This window comes from Frieseomelitta varia, unplaced genomic scaffold, assembly GCF_011392965.1.
Source record: "Frieseomelitta varia isolate USP_RPSP 00005682 unplaced genomic scaffold, Fvar_1.2 scaffold_160, whole genome shotgun sequence".
NCBI lineage: Eukaryota > Metazoa > Arthropoda > Insecta > Hymenoptera > Apidae > Frieseomelitta > Frieseomelitta varia.
Genome location: NW_025109306.1, coordinates 390,389 through 410,769, shown reverse-complemented (window position 1 = coordinate 410,769; position 20,381 = coordinate 390,389). Strand labels below are relative to the sequence as shown.

Genomic DNA, 20,381 nt, shown 5'->3' with positions numbered 1-20,381 from the left:
TGAATGTGTTTAATTATAAGTAGGTAGGGCCGGGCAGGTTGGCACAGTCTCTGGTCGCGTGTCCCCCTTTCGCGTGTCCAACCTGTTTCAGGAAATCTAATTTGAAAAATCAACAGTGAAATTGGTACAAGTGGAGCATGCCTTGTTTCTGGTTTTACTCTTCGATTTTTTGAATTTAGTATCGCGCTCGCGGTCGCGGATGAGTCGCAAGTAGGTCCCGAAACGAACGTTTATGTAGGTACTGCTCGAGCACCCACGTGCGAACGGACAGCGATCACTATGATCGATGGTCGTCCATGTGTATTGGAGTTAGTTTTTGGTTTGGTATTAGAAAGACTCGAGCTAGATGTAAGTTTCAGCGGGCATTGCGCTCGAAGAAAGAAGAGGCCCGGCAAACTGCCACGAAGAGGGTCACAACAAATGGCTTCTCATCTTCTGGATCATTTAAATGGTTCCAGAGCATGGAAAGTCATTCTCGTTACTACTTTGTCACTATGCTCTTTTAGTATTTGTAGTTCTATTTTTTTTCCTTTTTCATCACCATTCATCATCGTTTTGGGCAAATCGCGGTTTTCCTTTGTAGTGTTGCGAGAAATTGATTACGGTTTAAATTAGAGTTGTGAAGAAATCGTGTTTGCTTTCGAGCTGCGAATTATGACACCGCGATTGTCTTTTGCAATTTTGATTTTAACTTTTATAGTTGTCTTAGTGTTATACACAGTAAAATTTATCTTGCTTTCTATTGTTTTAAATTAGATTACAGAGTCATTGCTATTAATTAATTTTACAATGTTAGAATATTTAAAGTAGCTTTTTATCCGTACAGTAGCTTTTATATTGTTAATAATAATTTTCATTGAATTTGATTTTAGAGTTAGTGTTGCGATATTGTTCCATCGCAATTAGTTTTACTCCTAGTGTTGCGTAATGCATGATCTGTAGTGTTTTTTGAAGTAACGTTGCGTTTACAAAATGCCCAAATTCTTTCACTGAATTCGTGGAAGCTGTTTCTACTCCTGGATCACCTGATGCAGCTATAAGAGCTGTATAGGATCATTCATCAGCAACTCTTAGCGTGGTTGCACTGGACGTGTCGCAATTAGTGCTACGCATTTTTAAACATGAGTGCATAGATTAATATAGCGTTGCGTATTTATTTTCGGGAGTGATAAACATGATAAAGCACTCTTCGCATTTGATTATGAAAACCAATCAAACCTTTCTTATATTCTATTTGACCTATTAAATGCTTCTATAAAGATTTACAAATTTTATCCGATAAATCGAAACATTCGTTTGAATAATACTTAATTTCTCGTATAAGTATATTCAAAGTTTGAATCAAAATTGATCGTAGACATAATGGATTGTAGCTTTAAGGTACAATTTATCATCATATTTTGTAATTTCAACATGAAACCACATGTATTGGATAGAATTTGTAAATCAGTAATGTTTAAATAATTAAAGGGAAAATAGGAAAAGAAAAAATGATCGCAACATTTTATATATTTGCAGTATATTAGAAATCTCGTCTTATGTAACAGTTTTTGTGTACAATATGACACAACTCTGAGTCTAAATCACTGAACTTTTATCAGCGTCGTATTGCTATTTATTTACACGAAGAAATAGACAAAATATGCGAATTTGCATTGTTTTAGTTTTAAGGTTTCGTTTCATACATTATTCGAGTTTTTGAAAATTTATTCTTTCAGTTAAACAAACAATGTTCGAAAATAGGAACGAAATTGTAATAAGAAAACTATTGAAATACGTCCACGCAAAAGATTTTCATCTATTTCTATTGCTTCTTTTTACATGTTTCGTATCAAAAAGTATGGGATTAATTATAAAAAGAATGAAATTTGTGATCAATATCTTAACTAAAAGTTTTCTTCTCCTTTGAGAGCTTTACATCCACGTTACGATTATTTTTATGGCCTTCTGTAACGTGTCATTGTATTTTTAGTCACAAATTCTTTTATAAGACTCGTACAATTATTTCTTTCGTTGAAATTATTTCAAGATATCCCTCTATACTTTTCTACACAACATTCGCATTGTTTAAGGTTCTTTATGTTGTACATACTTTCTAGTTTTCTTTTTTTTTTTTCATTCAACACGGATCAGATTTAATTAAATTAAGTTAACTTAATTTAGTTAAACTGAAAGTTTTTCTCTCTTCTGAGATCTGTAGATCAATGTTAGGCTCGTTTCATCAGCTTTCCGCAATATATCGTTGTATCTTTAGCCCGAAATTCTTTCGTAAGACTCGTTCAGTTCTTTTGGTTGGAATTATTTCAAGGCTCCTTTATATTTTTCTCCTCACTCAATATTCGCAACGTTAAAGTTTCCTTATGCTGTACTTTCTACTTTCTTCATTTAACGCGGTTTCACATTTAATTTAATTTAATGAAACAGTCCTTTTATAGCTGTTCTTCTGAATGAGACTCGAGATAAGTGAATTGTCGTTGCAATGGTTGAGCTGCTGGCCGGAAGTCATTCCGGATGCTGGCACTTCTTGCGGGTGCAGTGTGGTTTCCATTTGTTTTGCGACGAACACTAATGTAGGTTGTGCACGTGTTCATACGTCGTAGAACAGATTGGCTTGAATCATTGATACCTGTAATGTAAAATATTCAATTTTCAATAAATGTACAACTGAATAATGTTGAACCTTGTACAGGGTGTCAACAAATTATTTGTCGTGGCAAGAGAAACAATTCGATTTGACAAATGGTTTTCGACATGAGCATTTTTAATTGAATTAATTATATTTTTCGAAATTCGAAATTTGCTTTAAATCTTAATAATTAGTGTCCGAAGAATGAATATCGTGTTTGATATTTTGCAAAATTTAATATTATAATATGATACCTGTTAAGGGAATACCCATTGTGCTAGCATTGTGGTTATCGCGTTGCCTTTCTCTATGAAGAATTCGATGTACTCCGGGCAAACGTACGATCGCAATTATGAAACCAGTACGAAATCTCGCGTTCATCCAGCAATAAATTACTGGGTTATAACAGGAATGCGACATAGATAGCCAATGGAGAACCATCCATACGAATGGAAGACCTGTCCAACTTCCGAGAGTCTCGTTATTATCCATTATTAGCTAAAAATTTGATAATGCTTCTTTGTTTAAATTATTACTTGCTGGTTTGGTAAAAGATTTTTTAAGAAATTAAAGCGAATAATAATATTAATATTTAGGCGGATAATTTAACTATTGAAAGACATGTGTATACTGATTATTATATATATATATATATATATATATATGCCTTAGAAAAAACGTAGGTAATTTATATATATTTAGTAATTTATACTGTTGAACGTATGTCTATTAATTGTTATAATATATATCTTAGAAAAAGATTGTCTGAAAGTTAAAGCGAATAATAATATAATAGGCGTTAATTTAAATATTAACGACAGGGTATATTAAATGTTAAATATGTATATTTATTAATTTTAGAGAAATAGTATACATATCTTTTTACGCATTAAATGCAATATTAGTTCAAGATTTACTAGAAATAAGTCACTCACGTTTAATATATTGAATGGAAGCCAACAGATAGTGAATACTATTACGACCGTCACCATCATTTTAATCATCTGAAACAAATAAAAAAGATACAACCATGTTTGTTTCTTTACCATTATCGATTTAATCAATATTCGTAAAAAAAGAGTCAGAAAAAATGTTATTAAAAAATAAAAGTTGATAAATAGAATAGTATTTAAATATTGTAAAATAGTATCTCTAATACATATTCGTTTGTAAAAATGTCTTTTACAAAAAACTTGTGACACATATACCACTTAAAAGTTGAACTAATGAGAGGATGTCGTGGAACAACAATCATATTTATAATTTAAAGTTTACAAAAAAACGAAGCGTGGAATTATTTGTTATTCACTGTGACTTTTGCGAATCCAGAACATGACTCTGTCAGCGGTGAATATATGTATGTATTAGCTAAATCATGGGAAAAGCATGTTTCTGGCCCAAATTTAATCAGAACATAAATTGCACACACCTAAAACTGCGCTTGTAAAATTAACATTGTCGGTAGGATGTTTTCCTAGTGAGGTCGTAAGTCTCAGTCGTCTACAATTACTGCATTTGTGCATTATTCTCTAAATTAACTGTAGACGATTGTTTTAAGATAGATAAGCCTCGGAATAATTCGATTAATCTATATGTACATAAAATGAAAAAATTGGACTAGCAAAGTGCAAAATTGCGAAGCTTCGATTGTTAGCATTAGTAATACTTGGAAGAATAATGGTTGTACCATTAATGCTTTGTGGTTTGTTCAGTTTCTGCTTATTTCACTGCGAATTGACCAACAAATACACGTAACGTTATACGTATTATCACGAATAGTATCGTTTATCGTGATAAGTTGATTTAATTTATTTTTATTTCTCTATATATTATTCAATTTACTATAAAAAAAATGAGACGTCGTTTTCAAATTTTGTAAATGGATAAAAAAGTATTTATAAATAATAAATACATTTATACAATTTCGGCAAATGTAAACTAGCAGTATGCCTGTGACACACATTCAAACCTCTTACTTCTGAGTTGTATTATAAACTTTATTTCATAAGTTTCAAGCTTACTACACCTAACATGCTTCTTGTGTATAACAACGCCTGTCGACGAAATATTTGCAGCTTGTGTGCAGTAAAACGCAGAATCATACCTAACTGTTAATTCAACTTTGATCAAAATTTCCTTCAGAATCATGTTACAGAATTTAAAAATCGTCTTAATCAGTTTTCATCTAGAAAGTACGAAACGAAATAAAGGCTTACGTGCTCTTTGTTCTTTCTTTTTCTTTCTAAATAATCCGAATGTTTTTCATTTTGCTGATAGATATTTTCTGAATCTTGGTTACCTGCGCTTTTATAGCAAACATTTATGAATCTGTCAGGTGTAGCTTATGGTCTCAATCTTCCCCCTACGTATTTTCCTTTTATTCTCTTTTCCCTTCTAGTAGAATTTCTCCTTAAAATATTCTTCTATATATTTTTACCTCTGCCTCTTTTTATCTTTCCGGTTTTCATATTTATATATGATACCTTCGTTATTTTTCTTTCTCTTATTTTTATCATTTATTTTTCGAATAATTTTCCAAGATTTTCGATAAATATGCTGTCGAAACGATATTGAAGACGAATTGATACGAACAACGATTGTTTACTTAGTAACTCAAATGGAATATATATATATATATATATACGACGAAATAATTTATCTGTAATGTGGCGAGTAATATGTACATTTATTTTTCTTTGTTCGATGAGACATTTGGAAGAATTATTAAACCCAAATAAGATTTGAAGAACTGTGATTCTTTATAAGTATTTTTAACTCTGCTGCAGTTCTTGAATTTTCATATTCGTTTCTTCTGTTTTAATGGGTTAAATAGACATTTGTTATATTGTAACAAAATAGTAGAAAAAGATTGAAACGAAAAAACCACTAGCTCTGCATTTAATAAATTTCTCAAATCTGTAAAATATTTAAAATATTTCTTAAATTTCTTCAAATGTAAAGTACATTCATTCTAAATATTATGTAAAGTACATTCATTCTAAATATGACTTTTTAAAATACAGGATGTATTTAGTATGATAGAATCAAAGATGAAAGGATCGAAGAGCGCTGTATTTTACGAAAAAGAAATCAGCAATAAAACGTATCGAAACTGAAAAGGATCTAGTTGCTTGATTACGAACGAATGTACCAGTTTCGCAATTTTTCTGCCGTTCATTTCCTGTTTCTACCTTTTTCCGTTTCTTTCACCGATATTTACCCTCTGGTCGCTTTACGATTTTTCTTTTCACGTTCGGATGCACTCCGACATCAACGAGCACTCCTTGAACGCATGCTTACTACATTTTGCATTTTTTTACGCAAAATACTATGTCATCTTTTATTACAGCTATATGTAAAAGAAACACGTTAGTAATACTGATTAAATATTTCTTATATTGTAAGAACTACATGAAGGTCAGTTTCGTAAGAAATTATTTCAAATTATTCAGTGTATCAATTATTAAAGCTTGTATCGCGCAGTTCTAGAGATTATTGTTTTATTGCAGTTTTATTTGAAATCTTTTTTCTAGTCTGTTTCGAATTGTATTTCATTTGATGTAATTTGATATCGATATCGAAGTCGAGAAATGATACATTTTATTCTATTTGCTTTTATCGAAGTTCTTTAAAGTGGATAATTTCGCGGGCTTGCTGTAGTAAAGTAAAAGTAGAAAAATGAATGAAATATTTATTCGTGTCATGTGGTGTGTTATAATATAATACAGGGTGGTCATACTATCCTTGTCCTTCATAAAATTTTGTAACATTGAACTTAAAATATTTATTAAATTATTAATAATTTCTCGTATCTCCAAAAACAACAGAAAAAATTTTATACACTTTATTAATGATATTTTAAAATATAAGTCATTTCATTTTGAAATCCATTATAACAATAATAATGACAATAATCACTACTACTATTACAGAGAACTTTTTTCACTAATTATGAAAACGTTCTTCCGTTGTTTTCTCTGCATAATTGGATTTTGCATAATTTCTGCAACTTGGCGGCGAGCGATCGTGTTAGCATTAATTTGAATTAATTTAAATTAATCTAAATTAATTTAATTAATTTGACGGCTGTGTTAAATCGCGCAAAATTATCACGATATAAATTCATCCTTGCATCATAAACTTCATTATAAATATATTTTGTTTCTTTAGATTTCAGTTAAAGTAGCATTGCAATTAGTACTATTCATTCGAGAGCTGTTACTTTAAAAAAATTACTTCAATATATTTTGCAACGTTCTCCTATCTTATCTGTGATAATAAATTTAGGTAACATAACAGTATATCCATTATTTAACAGCGAAAGAAATTCATAAACAAACTGGTCTCTCCTTAGTCTACATTTTACTAATTGTAAATGAAATTTAATACCAGAGAGATGAACGTTCTAATATCACTAAAAGCACCTGTACGCCTTTCATAATTGCAAAAATAACAAGCCCTAAAGTCGACTCGATAATCCTAACGTTAAATTAATATCGTTTGCATAGGTGAATGTAATGATCGATGATTAAACGAATTCGAAAGCTATTCAACGTAGAATTTTATATTCATAAAATACAAAGAAGCTCAAATTTATCAAGAAGATCAAATTTATCGTATAACACGTGGTACGCCCAAAAAGTTCGCGGAATTTATTTTATAAACATCACTTACGTAACTATTCGATGTTCCAAATTTACGATGTCACCATTAAAGTAGTGCCTTTCCCGAATGTACGCATTTATTTCAGCCACTCTTTCAAGTACATCAAGGTTAATATTGTGCATTGTGCATTGATTGTAGCTTCTCTCGTAGTGCATAATTTCCTTATTATCAAAAAAAAAAAAAAAAAAAAATATACCCGATTAGCACGCGCTTGATTTGCGATTTTGCCTTCCTCGCCCTCTTTCTTCTCCTTTTTGTTTCCACTTGGCACTTTGTCTCTTACTTTCGAGTTCGTATTCGTATCATCCACGGTTCATCCATAGTTATTACCCTGTCAACGAAATCTGGAGATCTGCATTCAGTCTGTTGACAGCATTGGACACGTCGAAGTTTCTGTTCCCCTGATAGAACTCGCGCGGAACAATTTTGCCACGGACTTTCTGCATGTTCAAAATCATTATGCAAAACGGCGAGTTCGTAGCGTCATGAAATTCGAGCCGCGAGGAGACAAGGCTATCGATTGCTCGTTTAACCGAACAGAATGCTGCAGCGTCGCCGATTTAAGAGGAAAAAAATCATTCCGCAAAATGATTTTTTTTACCATACTACGTATACGTTCGAGAGCTTTCGCGTGAGAATGAAAAATTTCCACGTCACGGCGGATAAATCCAGTCGAAATGATAAATCATCTGAAATATCCATTGTAGAAATCGATTAATCTGAAGGGGAAAAAATTACTTAGCCATATATTTCAGCTGACGAACGTTGTTTGCCATATATTTCGATCTCGAGCGTTGTTATTTCGCTATGTAATTCTTCAAGCTTTAGAGATTTTAGGAATTCAAAGGGAAGTCCCAACGTGAATTTTCAACCTGACCGTTTGTTACCACGGAGATATATGCATGTAAATATATACCGTACATATGTTACATACATAGCGCGGTAAACTCGCGATAAATTCATGCCTCTTTCCAGCAAACCGGCCGTGTAGATATCCGTAACAATCGAACTGTAATCGACTTTTAGCCAGTGTTCTCTCCTTTTTTTTTTGATGACGAATTTACGAGTCTCTCAAAGATATAGTTTTTAAACGATTCACTTGTTCATCCTTCAATTCTTGATAGATAATATTAAAAATTTTATAACACTGTAACGTAAATTTGACGTCGTTGCAATCTAAGTTTCACGATACTCGATGTATCGTTGATTTTACGCGATTCCGTGTCATAAATTTTCACCTTAATCAAGAGCTCGATGGCCATATAGTCATATATTCGTTAAAAATATGAACTTGTATAAATGTTAACAATTTATTCATAAATTTGATGATAAATTATATTTATATAATTAGTAGTAGTACATATATTAGCGGTAGTGAGAATAGTATTTATATAATTAGTAGTAGTATATATATAGCGGTAGTATATATATTTCTTCTTTTTTTTTTTTTACAAAAATGAAAATGTTATTATTGAAGCTATTTTTGGAAATCTGAAAAAGATGGTACAAAGTGTCCTATATTAAGGACATTCACAGTCGTTTCACATTCTGCTGAAGGAAAACAAGAAGTGACATTGTATTGTCAGATAAAAAGAAATGGGAGTGTCCCCTATTTCTTTTTCTTCCTCTGGCTAGTATTTATTGCTTTCCATTTATATATATGCGTTGCAGACTTTTGTAGTCATCATAAATCGTACGAATTCCTGAGGCTTTCCTTGACTCGCTATAGCGAGTAATGCGTCAGTATCTTTGAATTTAATTTACGACAGTATTTAATCTATCAAAAGCCAACATTACGTTAATCTAATGTTTCACTTCCGAATTTTCACATTCAGATTTTTTAATATTTATAATCTCCGAGTCTTTAGATTTTTGAACGCTCAATTTGTCAAGCTTTCAAATTCTCAAGTATGTAAACTATCAGGTCTACAAGTTTTTAGACTTTTAGATTTTCGGATTTTCAAATTTTCAGACTTTTCGATTTTCTCGATACAAGAATTTCTGTTTTTTTTTTTTTTTTTATAACAGTAAATTTATAGACGAGTTACATTATAGAGGGATATTTTTTCTATTTTCTAATTAATCATCATTGTGGCTGTAAAGATATCGAAGGTTCGACCATTCCATCTTTTACGTAATAAATTATTATATTTCGTATAAATTATACTTGGATAATTCATAATATCACACAAGTTTATATTAGAAGATATGAAGAAATCTATTCTAAAATAATGAAAGGTTTATTCTAAAATATAATATAAGTACCTGTATCATCAGATTGATTAGTCATTTATTCATTTTATGTATTATTCATCTCGTCTCGTAATAATTTCAGATCCTTTCGTGATGTGAGATGCATTCTCTTATAAATATAAAAATACAAGCTTCTCCGAAAGATACTTTTTAATATAATTTTATAGACCGGTAATTAATTTTGTATATTTGATTTTGACATATTTCTCTGATATCTAGTAAACTCTTAAGATATTAAACTAATGGGTTTAACAATGTTTAATCTATTTCATATTTTAACATTGTATCTCGTGTATTATATAATAGTTAATATTTGAGTTGAGAGTTTGTAAACTCCGTTGCTACGTGTTATTACGCAATTTCCACGGAACTGTGGCATTCAATAGCGCATAAATAGAGAGAAAAAGATGTTATTATGATGTCAATGAAAATTCATATTAAAACGTCTCCGAAACACAATGGATAATTTGGTTTCATTTGTGACCAACTCATTTCCACTTCTACCATCTAGTGGATCATTACCTCTAAGCATCGAGTTTATTTGTACGATACTGAACTCAATTATTTTGAGATTATCGGGACGATATTATGCAATAGCGAAGACGTTTCTATCTGTAATATATTTCTTTTAAAGTGAAATTACTTTTAAATTGGTTCGTCTTCCTCGCGGGAACATTTTGTCTGATGAAAGCATCCATTCGAACAATTAACTTATGCAATGGAATAATTGCCCCTCGTATTATCGTTAAGCGAGATCTTAACAAGTTTACGTTGCTTCAGCGATGTTCCGCTAATTATCTAATTGCAATCGCAGGATAATGTGCAAATGCACTTTGAACAGTTAATTAATCTATTTTAGATACTGCTATTTTCTCTCTGCGTGAAATTAAGTGACTAAAATAAGTGGGTATCTAGAGATTTGAGGACTTTGTATTTTCTCTTTTGTTACACTCTCAACGCGTTGTACGTTTGGAAGATACAGTTTCTTGGAAATTCAGCAGAGATGTTTATCTCACCATCCAAATGGCTCGCATAAAGAAATTAACAATTTGAGAAATTAACAATCTGAGAAATGATACTCGGTTTTAATTAGCTCTAATTCGTCGTTATTAAAAATCGTATAATGTAGGGCCAGACAGACTGGAACTTTGAAACTCACGAAACAGTTGCCTGAACAACGCAGCAAATATATTAAATTATTATAACGCAATATTATAACAAGAATGCTTGAAATTGAATACATACGGAACTATAAACACCACTTTCTAAGTTCTTCGTTACTTCACTGATTTGAAAACAAAAAATTGTTAAATTTCTAACAACACCGCTCAGACGTTTTTCCTTTGTTAGAATTTATTTGATCGTTTGATGCAGAGTGCTATCAGTCGTCTTTATACAATTAACATTGATCGAAATCGACTCATCATTAGCAGGATAAATTGAACGTATTGCATTTTGTCTGCCGTTAAAGCGAACGGCTCTCTCATCGTCGCAAATTTAATTAGCATCACTTTGTTTTGCGACTTGATTGAAACCGAAATCGATAAAATTCATTAGGTATGCCATTAGATGTACCATTCCACAAAATTTCGTTATACTTCGAGGATCATTATTTGTTATATCGGCGAGTGATTTCCACGATGTGAATAAAAGTGAAAATTCGAAAACGATAACTTTTCAAAGATGTAATAATAAAATCCTGCCCTCCTTAATTAAAGACATTTCTGCGTAGCATTTTTCCGTTCTCACTTTCAACGTATTGCCACGGAATATAATAACTGAAACATGTCAAATGAATTAAAGAAAAACAAAAGGTATCAAAGTTTTCCTCAATTTCGAAATGACAAATGGAATATTTTAATCAACAGGGACAGGAATTTACTTTATTGACGCATACAAGCAATCAATCTCTTTTTCATCTAGAGCATCTATTAATTAATATTTATTGTTTGATCTGGAAATTGTCATTCATCTAGAAGCTTTGAAATGTTTGCTTGAGCGTAGAATGGAGGCAGCGAGTCACGTCTCAGTTAAAAATGCGTGGATTAATCTACGTGCCTCTTCTACGGGCTTCTTCTTATTTTTAAGAAGAGGAACAAACATTCTAAATGGAGATTCTAAAGAAAGAAAGAAAGAAAGAAAAGAAGTGGGAAGAAAGGTAGACATTGATCGAAAATATTGTAAATAATAACCATCCTGCCATTTTGTGGGGAAACTTGGCGAACGTGACGCGATGTATTTCTAATAATACTACTTTACCTTTCTCTTTGATCGTGCCATTCTTTGGTCTCTGACGTTCTCAGCTTCTCCTGGCGGTCTCTTACCCCATACCATAACCGCGATGCTGGTGTACGTGAACATCAGAACCGTTATTGGTATCACATACTGGAGTACCAATAACGCTATTGAGTAATAATACCTGCAACACATAGACACTCAGTTCAATAGAAAGCCGATCCGCCAATGTTGTTATTAGGAGCCATTATGATTCCATAAATTCGACTGGTTAGACATTAATAGGTCCCTAAAGAGAGAACTTTAAGAGAAATTGAAACAGTTACATTTATCTAAGCGTTCATCTATTTTCGTCTTTGATCCGCGCTGCAAAATTTCCAATTAAATTTTTTTCCCGGTTCAGGATTATTCCTTTTAATATACAAGGTGAACTACGTTTTCAATATCTCCGTTGCTTTTGAAAGTGTATAGAGGAAGCCACAACATGATGGTAATAGTTTCCTTTTGTAGCTGGAGGATTGCTTCCTTCATTTGAAGATTATCTCCACTTTTTTTTTTAAATGAAATAACATATTTTTTTCTTTTTATTCACTTATCGATGCAGTTCGAAATTCTCGACGAAAAAAGATGTATTAACCTACATATAAACAATTTATTGTATGAAAGACGAGAAGAAACAGAGGTCGTAATCTTCTGTCCTCTTTTACATATAAATTCTATAAAGTTAAACTCGAAATATCTACTAAATTAATAATTTTTTCGACGTACATAGATTAACACTTTTTTTTTTTAAGGAAATGTCAAGCTGTATCGATTAATTACAGCAAAAAGTAGAAAAACTATTACTACACATTGTGGCTCACTCTGTTCTAAACGAATTTTGTTAATAAAGCTTTCTTTCATCTTCAAAAACAATAGAGATATTCAAGGTGATTACGTGTAATTACGATCAATTTTACCTAAAATTTGCAATTGAGTTTAATAAACCAGAATTTTAATTACGAATTTTTATACATATTTATGTGCTTTGTCATTGAATAACGCATGTCTTCAAGAGTCAATACGTACAAATAGATGAACATGGATGAATATGAATAATTACTTGTTCTCCATCGATGGCCAAACTTCCACGCAAATGTATTGATTGCATCTTTCATATTGCCTCGATGGTTGAAACAGCTTTGAAACAACAGCGATAGGCAGCGATATTACCATAGCAAGCATCCACACAGCTAAAATTAGCAGCTGAGCTTGCCGTTTGCTCAATCTTGGCTTCAGCGGCCACATAATAGCTATATAGCGATCTATACTAATCGCAACAAGTGTGTACGCGCTCACCAAAACTGACACCGCCTGAAAATGAATATATTTTATATATTAACGAATCATTTCACATCGTTATTATTATTTCTCCGACAAATATTTCTTTCGGAAACGACAAATGATTTATTTTACAGTCAGTGGTAATACATTAATTAATTATTATATTATAGTTGCATATTATTAATATTATTATAACCAGTTCTGGTTTTCAGTCTTCTAATTTATGAAGTCCTTAGAACTCGTTACTGGCTCACGGAGAGTTTAATATTATCGCACAATGAAGTGAAATTTAATCTCATAAAAAATTTATAATTTTTTAATTTTTTTTTTAACTTTTTAATCTCATAAAAGTCTGTAGAGTTTAAGAATACAAATTTAAAATATTACATCGTTAGGAAAAGTTCGTGGTGAAAGTTGAGAAAGTATTCAATGCCAGTGCGTATGATATATATAACATTTTCATAGATTAGTATCAGTGAATAGGCTCCATCTCGAAAATATTTCGGGTTATCCGATAATTACTTCTTCTAAGGAACTTTTATGGGGTTCTGCGATATTTCATTCCTCGAATGAATCTCTTGAATAAATTTTGCAAGGAGCTACGATAACTGCTGATGGGGATATATTACATAGGATGAACGCAGTGAATAAAATTTCATTTTTATTGATATTTGAAATCTTTTTTCAAGAGGTAGAAATACTTGTACGAATTTAACAGGCACAGAAATCGTAGCACAGAAGTTCAGAGTAAAATTTGCTACGTCGGTGAAATATTATCGCAACTATTTTCCCTTTTTCAACTTTTCTTTTCGTCCAATGTTTTCTTCACAATAGTTACGAAGTATCTGAGAATACTTAAGTATCCCAATCACAAAAGTGAACCGTCTTCAAACAAGTGGCAGACAAGAGCAACAGGCGATTGTCTTCACTCAGCTACTTCTTAGCCATCCTAAATCAATATTATCTCGAATTCTGGAAGTTAATCCAGATATTATTAAGGAGATTATTATTCGATCAGAGTTTATATAAGACAACGATTCATAATATTTCGCAAAACGAAAAAGGAAATTTGTAGAAGTTATTTGTATTTATACAGATAGGAAACGAAATAAAAATATCTTTATAAAAATAAAGTTATTTTTATAAAAACTTTTACTAAATTCTCAATGATTTTTTTCTCATTTATTTTAATTCCCGTAGATTTCGTAATACTTACGATGCTTATGTTCTGCTATTTATGCTTCTAATAGCATTAGTAACATTCGAAAGATAGGGCAAACATAGTAAAATGGTTAATGGAGCCTGTCTAGTTCCCTCGATAGAGAGAATTTCTTCGTATGAACTATTTGTTAAAATCGGCCTGCTTAACGACGAGTTTGCGTGTGATTAATGAGACGTCGATATTAAAGTGGGCTGATATGTGAACAGGTCTGGTTGTTTTTCAATGGTTATTGTTACACTTGGCCTTTCAGCTAATAAATTGTTTCTAGATAGATGAATGATTACCACGTCTCTGAATGGTGAGTAATTACGCTTGTTAATGACGTCACCGTGAGTGAAACTGGATTTTCGTGTTCACACGTGCAGCTGAGCCTGCTTCGACAACTGGATAATTGTTTTTGTCTCATTCGATCAAAATCCACGGATCAACTCGCTGTTCGTCGATTTTACATAAAAGGATCGGCTAATGTGATATAACGGTGATGGTATTGTTACTATAGCGTGTTATTAATTTACGGCTGGATAGAATCGCCGAATGGAATATATGTAATTATATCGAATAATCAAGTATAATTAATTTTCAGGCGAGGGTTTTATATTGTATTTCATTGTATCATTAGAGATACTTTGTTAGGAACAGAGATCATTTGGTAATTAGGTTTCTTCGAAGTAATTTTCCTCTCATTTTTTTTTTTTTTTTTTTTTTTTTTTTGATATGTGATGAAAAGAAGAATGATATACATTAATGTGTAAACTTTGTTAGTGTTATTGAAAAAACAATCGTCAGAATTATAGACTTGCATTTGGTCAATGGTTAGTCAAAAAAATTGGAAAAGCATTTCTTGCTCGTGATTTACTAATTAAGTAGGTTCATGTGAGGTCAAGTGCTATCCTTTCGAAAGTTTCGTAAGAACCGTCCAAATATCTCAGATGTATTTACTTTTTGCTAAAAATTTACGCGAAGAATTTTATATAAGGCGCAATCCGGGAGATTTATTCGCAAAACTTATATTTTCCATGGTTCTCAAGATAACGTTAAAAAAGTGGAACTTCAAAGCAAACTTCTTTTCAAAATTCAGCAAACGAAAGCAATACACAATTTTGCTATGTTTTTTACCCAGTAAATTCTGACATCAAACATCAAGGTTTTCGTTAAAAGTTTATTCAAAGATACGACACGATTCCCGTAGAAAATATTAACAAGTTGGAGATTAATCAGAAAAGAATTTATTCGGTGCGATAATATCAATGAAAATTGTAATTCACATTTATTGTATTTCTTTAATTATTCCAAACATTCGAAATTATTAAATTTGCTAATACTTCTCGTCGTTAAATTTTACAATATGTATAATACATACAGCTAAGGAATCAATTTTCCATTCTTTATCAAACTTCTTTCTTTCTACTTTACTACCATTCTCAACAGTTCACCATTCTGAAATGGTATCATGATCTTTTCTCATATCCTTTTCCTCACTTTCACAAGCACAAAGACTAGTAAACGTACCTGTAGATAAATAACGGTGGGACAGAGTTCTGGACCGAACGGCCAATACTGTAGTATCAAAGTGCTGATGGAGCTAGTTGGCACGCAGAAAAGTGCCATCAGGATATCTCCGACGGCGAGATTCACAATGAACAAGTTTGTGACAGTTTTCATTCGAGGGCTGCTGTGTACCACGTAGCAGACCAGACCGTTTCCGGTCAACGCAATCACGAAAATGATGCTATACAGGAAGCAGATAATACCGCGGAACCATTTCGTTGAGAAGACGCTTTGCGATTCGGCGAAATAGTCGCAATCCTTCGGATTCGTTAGATTCCACACCTCGAACTCTTGCAGTCTCTCCAGCGAACCATTCACTTGAACGTCCATATTCATCGCGGCACGCCTTTGTGGAACATTCTCACCTGGAAACAGATTAATTGTTCGAAAAGTTATTAGGAAATCATTTTAGGACAGAAATTCCGTTTGAATCGCACGAGTGTCTTTGATCATTTGTCTAAAAGAATTTGGAATTACGTATATGTAGATTAACGAACAGCAAAATTTATTTATTGCTAAATATCACAACAGGTACACTTCGGGTATATTTTTGCATTCTATGCATTTTCGTAGCGTTCTTATAAGTATGTAAACATCCGCAGTTTCTTAAATTGTTCAAACGTTTCTTTTATTTTAAAATTGTTCATTCGAATCGAACTGTCGCTAGTATTATATTATAGTTGTACCGTGTAACAACTGTTGCTCTCGTCAATTTCAAACTCTTCCCAAATCAAGCAATGGCATTTCATAACATCTATCGAACCCATATTTATTTACTGGAGGATATAAATATTAATTGACCAATAAATAAACGCTGGTAAATCATTCAAACATCGCGACCTTTCCACCCAATATAAATTCTATATTAGCAGAGAACAAATTGCACGAGTGGGCGCAAATTTTGCCTGCGTTGTAAATTTCAATGGCAGACTCAAAATTCCGACATTGCAATTGGAATTGCACTTGATATATTACAAACCATTGTGAGCATGGTTAGTAGAATTCCTAGTTTAGGAGGTTTACGAGGATTACGATGATTAATGAAACAGTTTTTCCTGAAACTGTAATGGCTCGTTTCGTTTCACGAAAAACGAACCAATTTAACAGTTTCTATCCGTGCACGTACGTCGGAAACTTTAATTAAAATTAATTGTCAAGTAACATCGAACTTATTTGTCGCTATGAAAAGTGACACGAAGTAATTTAATTCGGCGAGACAGTTTCTGCAAAAACAACAGATGAAAATGAGAGGCAGGAACATTCTCGTTTTTTTCCGCGATTTTATTGTAATAAAGGTTTTTATCAAGTGTCCTTCTGAATTTGCCTGTTAAATGAAAAACACACAGAATCATGACACCGCGAGTTTTACGTTTTACATAACATTTGCTTTATATATACAACTTGCACTTTTATTGCACTTTTATCGTAAGGTTTATAATTGGCAGTCAGTGACTCGTTAAAAATTTTGATTTACGCTTTAATAGATGGAAATGAAAGTAGAAACGAAATGACGGATGAATAAATAAAATTTCAATAGTAGACAACAGATAATCACACATGTATGTATGTATATATGTACGTATGTACGGATATTTCCCTTTACCTTTGGGATCAAAGGATTTAATTCATCAAAAGCTCAATGTTAATTAAATTGTTTTCTACCATGTTGGTATGCTACATTTCTCCATGATGAACAAAGAATACGCGTTTCTGATTACAAATTGAACACATTTAGGCATTCATCTGTTAACACCAAAACGATTTATCTCTTTCACGCCTGCTTGCCTTTTTTAGCAAAACGTTAGTCACGTGTGCCCGATACCATCTGTGAAAATTCAATGAAATTTACAAACGAAATTTCAATTTTGCCACTTTATCCGGTGAAGAAGATTTTATCGTTTGCTAATACATTTGCACTGAGAGAAAAGAGATCAACTTTTGTTTCCAGCGAATGAAACGTGAGCAAATTCCTGTTTCATTGTAATAGTTAAAAATATGACGATGTAATTTCATTTACGTGTTGCGTTATAAAAGTAAGTTTTAATCGTTTGTTTCTTCCTGTACACCGCGTGTGGCTTGTAAAAAAAAAAAATTTTTCCAAGGAATCGCAAAGGCTTGTCAAATGTGTCATTTCACACGTGGAATTGATTGAAAAAAAGAAAGATAGACAAAGTCTTGAATATTACGTTGAACTGAAAATTACATCGAAGATCGAAAAATTGTATATCATCGTTAAAAAAGAAAAAGAAGAATTTCTATTGCACATGAAACAGTGCATTGTTTCGGCAATATTTGACCATTTTTATGTTTTTTATTGTTTTTGAAAAACTATCGATGGAAATTTGGTTTCATTCTAGTGCTTTTATGGTCAAATGCCAACGAATAGTCGAAATATGTTCACCATGTAGATAGATTGTTAAGAAATGATTGGCAATAATTGAAATATCAAATGTTGTTTCAGAATAAATATTTTTAATTAAAATAAAAAATATTTTTGCAATTATATAAATATTTTTACATATATGAATGTACACACACATCTATATGATCGCTGAATTTTAATCAATGAATTATAAATTTTTTCAGTGACGATATTTATCAATTGCAAAAATACATTTTCTTCATTCCGGGAAATCTATTTTTGTTGATGATAAATATTTATAACAATATTTAGAGAGTACATAAGCTACTTAGATAGGCCAATCAATTTCTCATTTGGAAGTGCGATCGGAAAGTTCAAACAAAGGCAATCACAATCGAAGTGACTTTTATTGGGTAAAACAAACGTTCATTTGTCAAGCTGTTGTACCTCCAACCACATTTCGTTCGGCAAAGAATCATTTATTCATAAATATGACAGGAAATGAAAACCAAATAAGGAAAGAGAAAATAATAGAAAATCATAAGCGTGGAAACAACAAGCTGATAACCACTAACCTTGATAATTGAAAAATCAATGGACGGGAAGATGAGAAATAAAAGACTATCGAGTATACGAATGTTCGATTTTTATAGCTGGATGCGCGAAGCTGGTTTATGTTAGATATGATACGAGTATTTGCTAGATATTGAAAATAAAAGTTTTTAAAATGAGACTAATCCTGACAATTTTGAAATAAATACATTCGTTGTACCGGACAATTGAATATTTTGTGGAGAAACATTTAGAAACGAAAACTTTCGATTTTAAAAATATTTGTTCATGTATCTTTCCTGTATTTATACTAAAACAAACATTTCGAAATATTCCTTATCTCATTTACAGAGCAGTAACTTTAATGTTGTTAATTAATTTCATTATATTTTGCTAAGATCTACATTTATCACGGTTTTTTTCTTCGAGTCACGATCACCCAAGTCATTTCATTTGTTATACTTATATCTTTGTTGTGCTTATACTTGTAATGTTCCCTGAAACACCGTCGATGTAATTATTCCACATGACTGAATAATCATGTTTGTACGTAAAATTTGTTGCAAACATGATAAATATTACGAAAACATCGCCACGCGTGAAATATTATCTCACACCGTGGTTTATGTTACACGGAATTTTAAAAATTCTAACCATTAACAAAAGGTTGCGCCTTTTTGAAGTAACATGTCTCAGTTTCACTGTAGATTATTATATCATAGTGTGTATCGTATTTAAACATTCACAGTCTCCTCTATATTTACATGAACTTGCTACAAATTATGTATTTGCCCCAGCTTCTCCACAAATTTGATCCACATTGCCAATCGTGTTTCTCCAGGTGCATGTAAATGTATGCATATTCAACGACTAAAAGTGATCGATGTAAAAAAACAGATCTCTGAATTAATCTTTGACTAGTTATCGTGATTTGTAATAAGTTTGCAGAAATATAGTAGGATTTTCAGTTTTTGCAAATTATCCTTCGTCCAATCCTGCGTAACAATAAAACACTCAATTCCACTTCTTTGAGTTTGTTAATTTTTAATTTTTTCAAAAACATATATAGCACTGAATTCTCACTCTTTAATCACATAATTATTTTCCCCAATTTCGTTAATAACGTAATTTTTGAAATTATATGTATGTCCACTTTTGCAAAAAAATATCAATCACGTGATGGATATATCAGTAACAACAGCTGCTGGTTAATTTTGTGGAGTGAGTGTTATCTTGTTTCTGATTATTCACCTGGCATTTCGCCACTCTATAAATTATGCCGATCTGTGTGCGAAGAGATAATGCCAGTTAATCTTGCGTTTAATGTGTAAATTTCTATTTCATTGGTATTGGGCTGGTATGCATCTCTTATAAGCCACTGTTCCATCGGTCAGAACATATATATATGTATCTATGCATTCAGGATTTATCCAAAATTCACATTTTCATCTTTTGCTTATTTACCAATATCGAGTAGCCAATATAGTATTTAATATATATATATATTCATTAATTAATAACTGAAAAGAATGTACTTTAATATGATATTCGTAACAATTATAATATTGTATTCTTTACTATGTTTCATATTTATT

The 20,381-nt window shown here is 31.8% G+C and overlaps 1 protein-coding gene across 2 annotated transcripts in view; it reads right to left on the bottom strand.

Annotated features, from left to right (window-relative positions):
• Positions 1–1,502: 1,502 nt before the first annotated feature.
• LOC122537079 (RYamide receptor-like) overlaps positions 1,503–20,381 on the bottom strand; it is a 39,080-nt gene continuing 20,201 nt past the window's right edge. For both annotated transcript variants that reach the window (XM_043670025.1, XM_043670033.1), the window contains exons 2-7: positions 15,834–16,237; positions 12,882–13,132; positions 11,804–11,963; positions 3,562–3,630; positions 2,881–3,124; positions 1,503–2,626 (exon numbers count right to left, since the gene is read on the bottom strand). In XM_043670025.1, coding sequence (XP_043525960.1) covers positions 2,430–2,626; positions 2,881–3,124; positions 3,562–3,630; positions 11,804–11,963; positions 12,882–13,132; positions 15,834–16,208 — 1,296 coding nt within the window. In that variant the 5' untranslated portion in view covers positions 16,209–16,237 and the 3' untranslated portion in view covers positions 1,503–2,429. The remainder of the gene's footprint in view (positions 2,627–2,880; positions 3,125–3,561; positions 3,631–11,803; positions 11,964–12,881; positions 13,133–15,833; positions 16,238–20,381) is intronic.